The sequence below is a fragment of the Diabrotica undecimpunctata genome, chromosome 4 (genome assembly GCF_040954645.1).
Source record: "Diabrotica undecimpunctata isolate CICGRU chromosome 4, icDiaUnde3, whole genome shotgun sequence".
Classification (NCBI taxonomy): domain Eukaryota; kingdom Metazoa; phylum Arthropoda; class Insecta; order Coleoptera; family Chrysomelidae; genus Diabrotica; species Diabrotica undecimpunctata.
Genome location: NC_092806.1, coordinates 37,807,107 through 37,821,393, shown reverse-complemented (window position 1 = coordinate 37,821,393; position 14,287 = coordinate 37,807,107). Strand labels below are relative to the sequence as shown.

The window sequence follows — 14,287 nt, the reverse complement described above, 5'->3', positions numbered from 1 at the left end:
CTAAACCATTTAAAACTACTTCTTTTCGAATAAACAAGTACGTTTTTTGAAACTAAATATATTCAGCTAAAAATTTCACCTAATAACGTTTTTGTGGAAGCATTTACCGTGACGTACGATTTTTTTCTAATATGAAAGTTTAAATTCAGCGTTTTTTGGGCATTTATATTTAAATGGGAATAAGCCACAATTAAAGGTTAAAATACGTTTATTGAAGTTTCAATTTCCACTTCGGAAATCGTTCTCAAAATACAAACATTTAAAATGGCTCATATTTGTTGCCCGTAATAAGAATTGAAGAAGAATCGTAAAAAATCGTTTATTTATTTAACAGATTTATATTAACTGACATTATTTGCGACAAAATACAAAAATTTTAAACAAAAGCTTTTCGCCTTTAAATCACATTGTGATTTTTGTCGATAGGACACTCTAATCAAAAGATTTTGGTTTTTTTTACCGTCCAGTTGATACAAATTTTATTTTAAATTAGTTCATTCTAAACAAAGAGTGCAAATAAACATTTTTGTTCAAAATGATCTCAGCTACATTTTTTTATTTGAAATATTTTTTTCTACGGCGTACAGATTGTTGGTAAATAGATTTTTTCCGTTTTTCTCCCTACGAGGCGGTTTTAGTGGAAATCCAGGGGATAGAAGTGGTAAGTTTTTTTTTTGCTTCTTGTTAGGGTTCCAAAATTGACATTATCAGTAAAATTTACCTTGTTGGTCTCGATTTTAGAGATAAAATCTGTAACGACTGGACTAAAAGTAAATGTAACTTTAATTTCTATATTAACCCTTTAACGCTCACTGGTATACCTGTAGTACCAAGCGTTGCCAGATGGATCAATGAACCTAAATGCTGCTGATATTTAAATTAGAGTGGGGACGGTTTTTGTGTCATTGTGTCTACCGGTGGATTTCGTCAGTTGGCTTAGAAGTTTCATAGTTGGCGGTAAAACTTGCCACGTGCTTTTAAGTGGTATTACTGGTGTACCAGTGAACATTCAGACAACGGTTTTTAACACTTTTTTGTGTTTGTTGTTTATTTCGGGATGTTATTTCTAAATTTAGCTGAAGTTTTTCCCTAATCACAGGTAGGTTCATTTAAAATATGTTTAAACTATACCTTTTTTGAAACCATATTTAAAAAAATTTTATTATTAAAAAAAAACGAGGTATTCAAATGAAATTTTCTTTTACGAAAAAATTATACAAAATATAATTTTTCTTTTCAAAAAATTTAAAAACAGTTTTTATGTAAGATTTTAAAGAAATATGTACCTACTTCGTGTAATGAAATATGTTCGTTTATTTTGTCAAATTGGTAATCAAATTGAAGTATTTATACTTTCTGTTACTTTTTTCTATAAAATGACAAAGCTTCAATACTAATTAGTTGTCAGTGCTGTCCTAACGTGATTAAAAGAGGGTTCACAAAAATATGTATAGGTAAAATAATATAAATAATTTTTTTATATTTGCATTTATTTTCCAGGATTGTTAAAAAATATGGAAGAAAAACGTAGTTTTTCAACATTGTTTTGAAAAAAGCCTTTAACGCCAGCGGAACTGATAGAATAATTGGAGGGAATTACTGATGAGCAAGCCGAGAACTCCGATGTTAATGGAGATTCCGATGCTGATGATAATTTAGACGAAGTATTTGATAGAACTTATAATAGATCATTTTTATGTACACCTACATCCTCAGGTACTTCTTCACCACAGCTATCTCGAAAACGAAAGATTAACTTGAATTTATCAGAGGATAATATAGAAGGTGACTTGGATTCGATGATTTAGTGGACGATCCTAATTTCATGCCTCCTTCACAGCTTTCACTGATTTCCCATGAAAGTGAGGAAGAGGATGAAGAGGTAGAAAATACTACTAAACCATTTTCTTCTTAGACTAAGACTGCGGTCCTGCCTAAGATGTTCAATGAATTTAATTTTACTGCCAATGTAGGAATATAGGTTGTGGTTGAGTCCGAGGAGCCAAATACATTTTTTGGAAAACTTTTAACACCTGAGTTTATAAATTTTTTTGTTTAACAATCAAATCTATATGCTGAATAAAATTGGAAACAATTAGATTTAACAGTGGAGGAGCTTAAAGCATTTATTGGTGTTTTAATTATAATGGAAATTAATACATTACCAACCCTGCGCAAATATTGGTCACGTTATCCTAATTTTCACAATAACAGAATAGCAGAAATATTTCCTCTCAAAAGATTTTGAAAAATACTCAGGCTTTTGCACCTCAATGACAATCACAAAATGTCGCTTCGTGGATCCACAGCTTATGATAAACTGTACAAAGTGCATCCACCCATTGAACACTACTCTAGTACATTTTGCCGAACGTTTAAACCAAGGCAAAATGTTGCAGTAGACGAAAGCATGGTTACTTTTAAAGGGCGTACCAGTCTAAAACAATATATGCCCATGAAGCCGATAAAGATTTGGGCTTTGGCTTGTTTAGAAACTGGCTATTCATTTTTATTTATAATATACCTAGGTAAAGAAGAAACGACGACAAATGGTACTTTAGAAGAACGTCTTGTTTTAAATTTAGTTAAAGATTTCTTTGGTCAGGGATATTGTATTTATTTCGACAATTTCTATACCAGTATACCCTTTATGGAAAAACTAAAAGAGAGATCTCATTTTAGTTGTGAAGCAATCAGACAATCTAGAAAATATGTACCAAAAGAGAAATTGAAAGAAGATAAAAATGGCGATAGGGCAAATAGCCTTTGCAGTATCTGATGAGATATCTATCACCAAATGGAAAGATAGAGAGGTAAAAGCAGTTACTGTGTGTAGTAATATGCACAATGCTGCTGAAATTTGCCAGGTTCTTCGCACGAATAAAGAAGGAGAGGGAGAAGTTGTTGAGTGTCCATCTTCTATAGTTGATTACAACAAATATATGGGCGCTGTTGACCGCTTTGATCAAAGAATGGCAGCATATTCCATTTTTTGGAAAAGTAGATAGTGGGTGAAGCTGCTATAATACTTTATAGATACATGTATCGTGAATATTTATATATACTTTATAGAGAGGATCTAAAAAAAACGAATCCACGAGAAAAGTCTTGTAGCCACCTGAACTTTAGAAGCAAATTAGCGGATCTGCTCTTAGGAAATTATAAGGCCAGAAAACGGCCAGGACCTACAACTATAAACAGAAATTATTTTGGGAACATTACGCACGTTCCAGTTAAAACAACCAAAAGGATGTGTCAAGAATGTTCAAAATGGGGAATCCAGAAGCGTAGTAATTATAAATACGATGTTTGTGATGTAGCTTTATGTGTGGAGTGTTTTGGGCCATACCATTTGTTTTATTAAGATAATGTTTTGATTTGATACTGTTTGTATTTTTAGTGTATTTTTATAATAAATAATATTGAATGGTTTCGTTATACGATGTATACCAGAGAACTTTCATGATTTTTTTTCCTTTAATGCTCCCTGGTACAATGGTTTACCACATTTTTCCAGAAAAATCAACCATCTAGAAAATACAAAAAAAATTTTTTACTGCTTTATGTACATATTTTTGTACAAAAATGCACTTTTAAAGGGTTAATAAAAAAGTTATGCAAACATATATTCTACTTTTACTTATCCATATAGTAATGTAAATAAAGCAATTATTTATAAAGAAACACAGATAACGACTTTACGACACGACAAGAAAATGTATTGACTGTACACAGGTAAAATATCTCGTTTCGTTTAAATCTACATGATCTTACCAATAAGAGGTGCGTTGTGTTTCTTAGCAAGACCAAAATAACAGTTAGACACAAATACTTCTGCAATGACTACGTCATAGCTGTTGGATTCTTTTAAAAAGTTTTTCAAATATTCACTACTAAGAAAAGTTTCACACGTGCTGTCACTTATTGAAGCTACTAAAAACTGTTCGTTATACATCTCTGTTCTTCGTCCTTTAAAGAAATCCATTGGTAAAATTGGTTTCACCCTGTAGGTTTTTTCATCCTTTGTCGAGTATACAAGTGTTTTGTTCTCGTGAGTATACAGTCTATGCCTGGATGTTAAAATTGTAAGATTATGTCCTCTTTTTGCAAGCTCTTGAAACATTGGTTCAAAAACTAGAAAGTGACTGGTAGCTGTTGTTGGAAATAGCACTAAAATATTTAAACTATTTGCACGTATCACAAACGAAAACAAAATCACTAAATAATTTAAGTCCACGATCATCTTAACTTTTTAATTAAAATCGCGACAGACTAAGATCGGCTATCAACTACTTAAAAAATAAAAATACATTGAGAGCAATAAAGCATTTATTTCTATAATTAACTCATAATTGTATAGTGTGGGGGATTTAGATACATATCAATTATATAAATTTATATAAATAAACTACATTGACTTTTCAATAAAAATCACATGAGAGTACGGTCGGCTATAAACTAGATAAAAAAACGATATTTTTAGCAACAAATCATATATTTTTATAATGCTAGGCTGCTTGGGAAAAAGTATAAGTCAGCATATGGTCAAAATAAGTTATGCATATAAACTTAACCCTAATAATGATACATATATCTCGGTATAATGAACATAAGTTATGTTCAATCAAATAGAGTAACATTTACAGAAACCCCTAATAGATTTAATACATATATTGGCATATTTTCCTTCATAGACTTATTCATCAGTAATTTAAGTTAAGCTCCATTTCTATAAATAAAAGAAGTAAGAACATTTAGAGGTGTGTGTGCAGATTCAGACCACTACGTGGTCACAGCCACTAAAAGACAAAAAAAGACAGAAAAAGACTAAAAGAAAATTAAAACAAAACAGATAAACCAACATAAAAAGTAGAGTGTAAATAAAACGAGTAATAAAGATGAATGAAGCTTTAAATTCTATAAGAGAAATACTCACTCATAATTGTTTATTTAGGTGCTGGTATAATTTTAATATGAAAATAAGTTATAGGTAAATTTATCGCTTAATATAAATACTATGTGTGTATGCAATCAAATTACGGTACCTGTGATGCTGTGATGTTGATGTATACTTCTTCTTCTTCCTCAGTGCACTGATTCGGGAACAAAATCTTCTCACAATGTCACGTGGTCAGGGTACTAGTTACACAAATACTGGAGTGTTTAACGCGCCGATTTATACAGGCCTATCTCTAAACTAAGATTGAAATGCGTCTCGTCCCGTAGCTTGCTCCCTTAAGACTCGGAGGGGGACTGTACAGGTCCGTATTAATTTACGATGACAAGACATACACACACGTTAAGTAAAGAATTAAATATAAAAAATAAAATAATAAAAATTATTAATAAAACTGAGAATATATGTGGAGGGACGTAACAAAAGAATTAAGAAAAAAATATGAAGAGGCAGTAACAGTTCAAATAAAAGAGAAATATAAAGACAGAATGAGAGACGATCAAAAAATCAATAGACGAAGGTGCAAATATGCTGGTAGGTAAAAGTCAAAATAAAACAAAAAAAGGATGGTATAACCAAGAATATAGAGAAACAACAGAAAAAAAGTGCAAGCCAGAATTAAATGGCTAAGAACAGATAAAGAGGAAGATAGTGAAGAATATGAATAATTGAGAAAAAATGATAAGAAAAGATAACGCAAAATAAAAGAAAATGGGTAGACGAAAAAATGCAGGAAATACAGCAGAAAAGAACAAACAGAAATACAAAAAAATTTTACAAAAAGATTAAAGAACAAAACAAAAAATACAAAGGCAAAACAAACAGAATAGGGTTTACTACATAGACCTCTTGATGGAGGAAATAGCAGAAGAAGAAATGAATAACTAGAAGGAAACGATGCACAAAGAATAAGCAGACGAAGTAGATAAAGTAAACATCGAAATTTCAAAAGAAGAGGTCTCAGGATTTTCCTGAGAGGAAAAATACTGGCATATAGACTTCAAACAGGCATTTGATTCAATTAAAAGGAAAAGATTAATGATAGCACTTAAAAAATTAAAAATTTTACATAAACTCAGAAATATAATAGAAATGACAATGAGAACTACAAAAATTAGCATAAAGATACAAAGAGGAGAGACAGAGGATTTCAGCATAAATAAAGGGATAAAACAAGGAGATGCCTTATCAATAACGCTATTTAATCTAGCCTTAGAATATGTACTACGAAATATTAATAAAGTAAATCTAAGAACAAGAGGTGGTCAAATAATCGCATATACAGACGATATTGTCATTATTAAAAAGAACAGGGAAATAATAAAAGAAATGCTAGAATAAATAAAGGAGAAAAGGAAGGTAATTGGACTAAGATTAAATCAAGAAAAGACAAAAATATTAAGATTAGGTAAAAAGCCAATAAAAGAAAAAATCAAAATAAGAAGTTCTGAGTTTAAAGAAGTAGAATACTTCAAATACCTAGGAGTTACAATAAGCAAAACCGGAGAATGAACGTCCGAGATAAAAGAAAAATAATAGCAGCAAATAAAGCTAATTTTGCAAACAAAAAATTACTTTAAAGCAAAATACTGACTAAGAAAACTAAGATGAACATCAAGAACAGCATAATTAGACCAATATTATTATATATAGAAGCAACAATGACGATGGTCAAAAAAGATGAAGAGGACTTAAGAATAGCGAGGAGAAAGATAATGAGAAACACACTGGGACCAATCAGAACATAGCAAAATAAATATAGAAGTAGAACAAATGCTGAGATTAAGAAAGAACTTAAGGCAGACATCATGACTAAAATAAAGCAATGCAGAGTTAGATGGTTAGGTCACATTTGGCGAGCAGGAGATGAAGTAGTGACATACGCAATGCCAGAATGGAATCCAGGAGGAAAAAAGAGAAGGGGAAGACCAAGATCTAAGTAACTGCAAGAATTGAAGAGAGAGAGAGAAATTCTGAAGCCTAAATGACTCGTTATATTGTAGTATAAGATACTCTTAACCTCAAGCTTATTTCACAATAACTTAACCCTACATCAGCTAACGTAATTACGTGCACATACTTATCTCGGCTCAGATGTCTTTAAATACGATTCATGTTAAATAAACAAAATACGCAAAGCAGCAAACCAATTTATTGAATTGAAAATAATATTGACAGTCCAAAAACTATCCTGTCAAATTGTTTTTTCATACACAAATAACTTTTTACATTAATTAGTACATACTATAATTCAATAAAATTACATTGTGCTTTGAACGTATTTTTCTTTTTTAATAATGAAGATCTTAAAAAATCTTAAAAAAATGATGCTCGCAATATTAATAAGATGGAGCATTTGTTTTCAATAAATTCCACAGGATCTTGCAAAATAAGGTAAAAAAACACAGCTTTATTTTTACACCACGTCTATGGGTAATACGTAAATATTTCTCATAAAGTATTATTGTAGTAGTTACTTAGAAATAGACTTTCAATGTAAAAAAAGTCACCGAAATCTAATTAAGGATTCAGAAAAAAAAATAGATTGAAAATTATGATACAGTTAAGGTGGTTCGTTAATTGTGGAGAGTAGAAAATCATGTAATGTTTGAACGTACGTTTCTTTTTTGTTCATATAAATATCAAGATGATTTTTTTGACAAAAGTGTTGTTTCTAATAAATTCCAGAGGGTGTTGAAAAATTATATAAAAAACACAACTTTATTTTTATATACAGTGTGTCCTTAAAGTATGGAATAAATTAAATTTAATGTTCTACATTTTACAATAAAATTTCATTATACAAGGTGATACACATTACAGTGATGACGTCATCGGCTCTTTTTTTAAATGTAACATCCTGTATTTTAGGACATTTTTAGATCGATAAAAATGAGCTGATTTCAAAAAAGTATAATACTCGGGTCTAATGGATATAATAAGATATGCGCTTTGAAAATAAATTATTTATTATCAATTGCAAAAAAGTAGCTCACTATTAGTTTTTGGTAAACTGTTATTATTTTTAGTAACGTTCAATAACAATTAAGTAGTACAATAATTGTATTAATTAGTGAATGTTCTGTATTATTGCTCAGAATTAATTAAGTAGAAATGAATTTGAGTGTAAAGCAAAGAATTGAAATACTCATGATGATTGGGTATGCAGACAAATTGCGAGCTCAGATGACAGTGTGTAATTTATTTAATGATAAATATCCAGAAATACCCATCACGCAGTCAACAGTAAGTAAGTTAAAAAATAAATTTCGAGAAACTGGTACGGTTAAAAATGCACGTAAATCAGGTCGTCTCTCTGTAAATTATGTTACAACATTGGATGTTCTACTTGCTTTTGAAGAACATGCGCACACTTCTGTTCGTAAGGTTAGTAGTGATCTCGATGTTTGCAAAACAACGGTACACAAAATACGTAAAAGTAAGTAAAGTAAGTAAAATGCACAGTTGTATAGAAAAGAATACAATTTTGAGAAATAATGATGGGTAACAGCCACCGAGACCCTCTCTTGGTTCAAAATATTATTTTTTCTAATGAGGCTACATTTAAATTAAATGGCGAGGTCAACCGTCAGAATTGTAGATAGTGGGCAAAATAATGCTTCTACTGGATATGAGAACATCATACATAATACCCGCAATATGTAAACGTATGGGCTGGCATTGTAAGAAATAAAATCGTTGAACCCTACTATTTCTAAGGTAATTTAAACAAGCCAGCATAACTTCAGTTTTTAAGTGGGTATCTCGTACCTACTTTAGTTAATTTATTTCACAGTACAATTAATCTTGGAGATTTTGATAAAAGTTTATGGTAACAGGATGGTGCGCCTCCTTATTATGCTTTAGATGTTCGAAGGTAGATGAACAGGTGGATTGGAAAACGTAAACATATTGAATGGCCAGCCAGGTCGCCAGACCTCAATCCTTTGGATTACTTTATGTGTGGCCATTTAAAGAATGTTTTTTATAAAACGAAATCTGCAAATATTGGAGACTTAGAAACAAGAATTCGTAAAAAAATAAACAATATTTCTCAAGAAAGTATAAACAAGGTTCTATAAGAATTTGTACAACGTTTGGGTTACTGTCAAATACAACAAGGGCTACAATTCGAATATTTAAGATTAAGTCATCTATTAATTACGGAATTATTTTCAAATTATTTACTATAATTTGTTTATAATTTAATAATATTATAAATCAATAAAAAATTAATTTTTAAGCGCATATCTTTCAAAGTATATCAATTAGACCCCCAGTATTATACTTTTTTTTGGAATCAGCTTATTTTATCGATCTAAAAATGTCCTAAAACACAGGATGTTACATTTAAAAAAAGTCGTTATAATCAAGTTTATGTGTATATTTTATAATTATATTGTAATAGTTTGAAAATTATTTGTAATTATTTATTTTAATGAGATACGCCTATTTGGCTAAGGATCAGCCAAGACTTGTCTATCTTAAAAATGTAAGACTATCTTTCTTAAATGTTTTCTTAAAAAATACATCTACCAATTAGAAACTAATCTAAAACTTTTTAATATTGTAGTTTTATAAAATAATGCTCCTAATTTATTAAAAATATTGTTTCTTGTCTTTTTATTGACTAAAACAACAAGGTAATAACAATTCTCAAGATTTAAAATACATCAAACACATTTATTTAGATGCATGATGAAATAACGAATTTATTCCTCTTTTTATTGAAATATATCATGTAGATTTGGTCTAGGCTTTGTGTTACTTAACTTGTAGGTTGAAGAATAATCTTGCCACTGATACAAGTTCCTCATCTCCCTTTGATATGCGTCAGTTTTTGATGACACGTTATTCACAACAGAGACAAAATCTTGGATATCGTAGAGTTTGTTTCCCATTTGTTGCATTGATTGTTCTACTCTATGATGAAAAGAATCTGCTGCCATGAATGTATGTCCTAGTTCAAAATACCTTAGAACAATTTCGGAAGTAACAATTTCCTCTGAGGTAAATATGTGCAAAAAAAGGAAAAGAAAGTCTAATTTTTATTCTCCGCAGTGCAGTTATCAAGCTAGATAGTAACACGTTTAGTACCTCTTTTTGACAGCAAAAATTGATTAAAAGTGCTGATGAGCTCATTCTTGCTTCTTCCAAACCACAAGGCAGCAATGGATTTACACTGCTTTTGTTTTTTGCCAATTGGAACAAAACTTTCATTGCACACAACAATTCTATACGTAAATACTGCAGCTTTGAACATTTCCAAACGTGGCAACTTTATAATTTTTTCCATATCCGCGCAACATACTATTTAATCTAAGGGCCGATTGTTCAAACGCTAATCAAAATTTGATTGTAATCAAATATTTAATTAAAATCAAATACATCCCATTTTGAGATTATGTTGACTGATTTATTTTATTTAATCTTATTATTTTGCATTTTAAATTAAAGTAAACCATAATTAAACTCTTTCTGGTGTTAATTTCATGTTTTTATTTACAAATGATTAAGTAAACAGGATTTGTCAGCTCTATCTTTATGCGTTTTACACTTTTTACACATTTAACACATCTATATTTTCTTTTGTGTGTAAACTGTCATGGAATAAAAATTCTTTACACAACTCGCACTCTTCATGTCCCAACTTAACTATAGAAACATTCATTGTCTTTGCAATGACTCGATACTTTTCGTATGAACATATATCACCACACTTAAGTATAATATCATTATACATGGAAACAAATGATAAATCGCTTGCTAGATACAACCTATTAGGGGCATGTTCTCTTTTATAATGTGAAATGGTAGGTTTAAAAGAATTAATATGAGTTTTAATAGGTTCATCATTTATTTTATTTCTAGGTTTCTTCAGACACATTTTGTCTTTAGCTGGGACCACTGAGTTCTTAGCACTTTTTAGAACATTTCTTAAAACCTTGTCATTATTCTTTTCATACGCAAGAGTGGTTATAAAGAAGAACTGTTTCTTCAGTTTTTGTACAGTTCTTCGTTAAATGGGTATCTCAGAAACGTTATGGAGTATAAAGGATTGTCTCTCAGATTTGTCAATTCTGTGGATTCTTCACAACCAACTTTAACAGCATGTTTTTGGGCTAAAGCATTAAATAAGTTTATTTAATAAGTGAATAATATTTACCTGAAAAGTGTATATAAGAGTGTCTATAAGAGAGTAGTTAAAACAAATCCGGAGCCAAGGAACTAATTCTTCAACAATGCACTTAATTACACTCGCGATCATAAAATCCGGGTAACCTTGAAAATCACCGATATTTCATTTTTAACGAGCTTTATCGTAAATAATAAGAACACAAATACAAACTAATGCATGTTTCTGAGAATTGTTGCGCTTTCCTTTGTAACAAAGAATTCCAATAGTGCCAATTTCGCGGTAAAGTGCACACTTCCCAAAATGAACGCTACCTGTAACTCCACTTGTTTTAAATGTCTCGTTTGTGCTACGACTTTCTGTTCAAATGCAACGGACAAACGTTTATAATTGCCACCATTAGTGTTTTTATTAGTGCCATTATTAGTGTTTATTTTTTGACAAAAATGCCTTTGACTGTTGAAACGGCACAAATTGTTGCACTTGTGGAAGACGGTCACACTCAACGGCAAGTCGCAAGAACTGTTGGCGTAAGCCTTTCTACGGTTTAACGAGTGCTTCAACGCTTTCAGTAGGCAAGTTTGCTAACCAGGCGACCTGGCTCTGGACGAAGAACAACGACCACGGCACTAGATGACCGTTTCCTTGTGTTTAAGTCTTTACGAAACCGGACCTCAACAGCGGTTATGCATCAAAATCGTCTAGAGGAAATACGAAATCGCAATTTTAGTGTTGTAACAGTCAGAAGAAGACTTCGTTCTTCTTGACTATCTTCTCAGGTAATGGCTAGAGGACCGCCACGTCGCCGGGTGCCTCGAGTTGCACGACTAGCTTTTGCTCGACAATACGCGCGTTGGGGAATTAACGATTGTAGCAAAGTGTTATTCTCAGATGAATCCCGTTTCTACCTAACTGGATCCGATGGACGTGTAAGAGTTTGGAGGAGAACCGGTGAATGATTTTCACAAGCTTTAATTGCTCCAAGAATGCCATTTGGTGGAGGCTCGGTCATGGCTTGGGGAGGTATATCTTCCGACTTCCACACAGAATTACCCTTCATCGAAAATGGGCCCCTAACTGCAGGAAGGTACATTACGGAGATTCTGGAAGAACATGTTATGCCCAACATGGCAGGGCTTGGAGAAAACGCCGTTTTTATGCAGGACAACGTGCGATTGCACGTTGCCAGGATCAGTATGTAATGCTTGGACGAAGTTGGAATTACGAGGGTAGCCTGGCCAGCTAGGTCTCCGGACCTGAATCCCATCGAACATCTCTGGGACGATTTGAAAAAAACGTATTCAAACCCATACACCTCCTCCTAACAACGCACAGGAGATTAAGGATCTGTTAGTGAGTGAGTGGAATAACATACCACAACATGTAATCCGAAGAAAAATTTAAAGTATGCCCCGTCGTCTGCAAGAGGTTATTAGATCAAGGGGAGGCAATACACGATATTGGTCATTGAAATTTCACTGATTTTTTACCACGTTCTGTATTTTCCATATTTTTTCGTATGTCTGTTTTATCAACAATTTGATTTGTTTTCTGTTTTTTTCAATAAAAACAATAAAAAACCATTTTTTTCTTTCAAAACAAACATTGATGACAAATAAAAAATACATTAGCCAAAAAAAAGATTATTACTGCACCAGAGGCAAAAATATTGAAGAAACTTGAAATGTTCAAGATGACCCGGATTTTATGATCGCGAGTGTATTATAGGTTTATAAACAAATTTTAAATCAACTATTAAAAACGTGCACATTCATTCACTCCGTAAGTATACTCTATTCAACTGATTTACTTAGCGGCTTGGACGTATAAATATGTTTAGATATGTCTAGTTTCCTTATCACAGCTGACCATTCAGTTTGTGCATCAGGTAGCGAAATGGCCGCATCTCAGAGTACGACGTTTATGCTAAGTAAAATGAGATATGGTAAATTTACTTAGGATTTCATGACTTTTTTTAGATACGTCTTTTTTAATAAGTGATTTTGAAGTACTTTGACTTAAGATATGGCTTTTTTGCTTGGTATATAGATGAGGAAGTTGTTTAAGAATACCATGCCACCAAAATCTCATTTTCAAAAAAATTGAGATACGCTCTTTTTGCTTAGGAGGGCAGTATAGAAGTAAAAAGTTGACATTTCTTAGAAAACATTAATACAGTAATTAGTTAGAAATATACCTACAATTTAAAAAAAATCATCAAAATCCAACAAACGGTTCAAAAGAAAAAAAGCTTCAAAATCATGATACATTTGAGGTATCAAAATCATGATACATTTGAGGTGGATAATTTTCGAGAGCAGTATATTATAAAATAATTAACACATATTTTCAACTATAAGTCTATCAAAATATGTACGAATGATGCTTTTATTTTCGGAGTTTTCACCCATTTAGAGAATAAATTATTTACTAATTTTCCTTACCAATAATAGGTGCATCGTAGATCTTTGCGAGAGCAAAGTAGCAGTTGGTTACAAATATTTCTGATAAAATTATGTCATATTTATCCGATCCTTGTGAAAATGTCTTGATAGTAGTACTGTTCATAAACTTTTCGCATTGAATCTTGCTCAAAATTGCACCCACAAACGCTTCCATGTATGTTTGTGTTCTGCTTTGACTGAACAAGTCCATAGATAATGTTTTGTCGGATGTGTCTGTAGTATCAATATAATGAATATATTTTACATTTTTATTGGATGTTTTTTGTTTCAAACTCGTACCACTTATAATATTAACTGTATGTCCCCTATTGGCAAGTTCTTCAAACATTGGTTTAAAAACCAAATAATGACTTTTTGCTATAGTTGGAAATAACACTAAAATGTTTAAACTGGCCACACAACAAAAAACAGAAAGAAAAATTAATAAAGCACCAAATTTTGGTAACATTGTTTAGAGTTGTTAACAATGAGAAATTAACTTTAAAACTGCTGATAGGTACACTGGTTTAAAATATACTGTATTATTATGTTTTACTTACTTAAAATGATAACAGAAATGATAATACAAACTGCGATAAATTTGAATAAATTTATTTTTGGTCACAGTTGTTAACAGTCACTGAATAACTTATCAGTTCATAACTTATCATAACTTAAGAGTTCGTCGATACAAACAAAAAAAATTAAAAGAAATCACCGAAGTTTTAAAATAAAAGAAAAATTTCAATT

At 31.4% G+C, this 14,287-nt stretch overlaps 1 protein-coding gene across 1 annotated transcript in view; it reads right to left on the bottom strand.

Annotated features, from left to right (window-relative positions):
• LOC140438617 (uncharacterized) overlaps positions 1-14,287 on the bottom strand; it is an 87,941-nt gene that overhangs the window by 26,470 nt on the left and 47,184 nt on the right. The window contains exon 10 of the mRNA XM_072528278.1: positions 13,538-14,006. Within this exon, the coding sequence (XP_072384379.1) occupies positions 13,538-14,006 (469 nt within the window). The remainder of the gene's footprint in view (positions 1-13,537; positions 14,007-14,287) is intronic.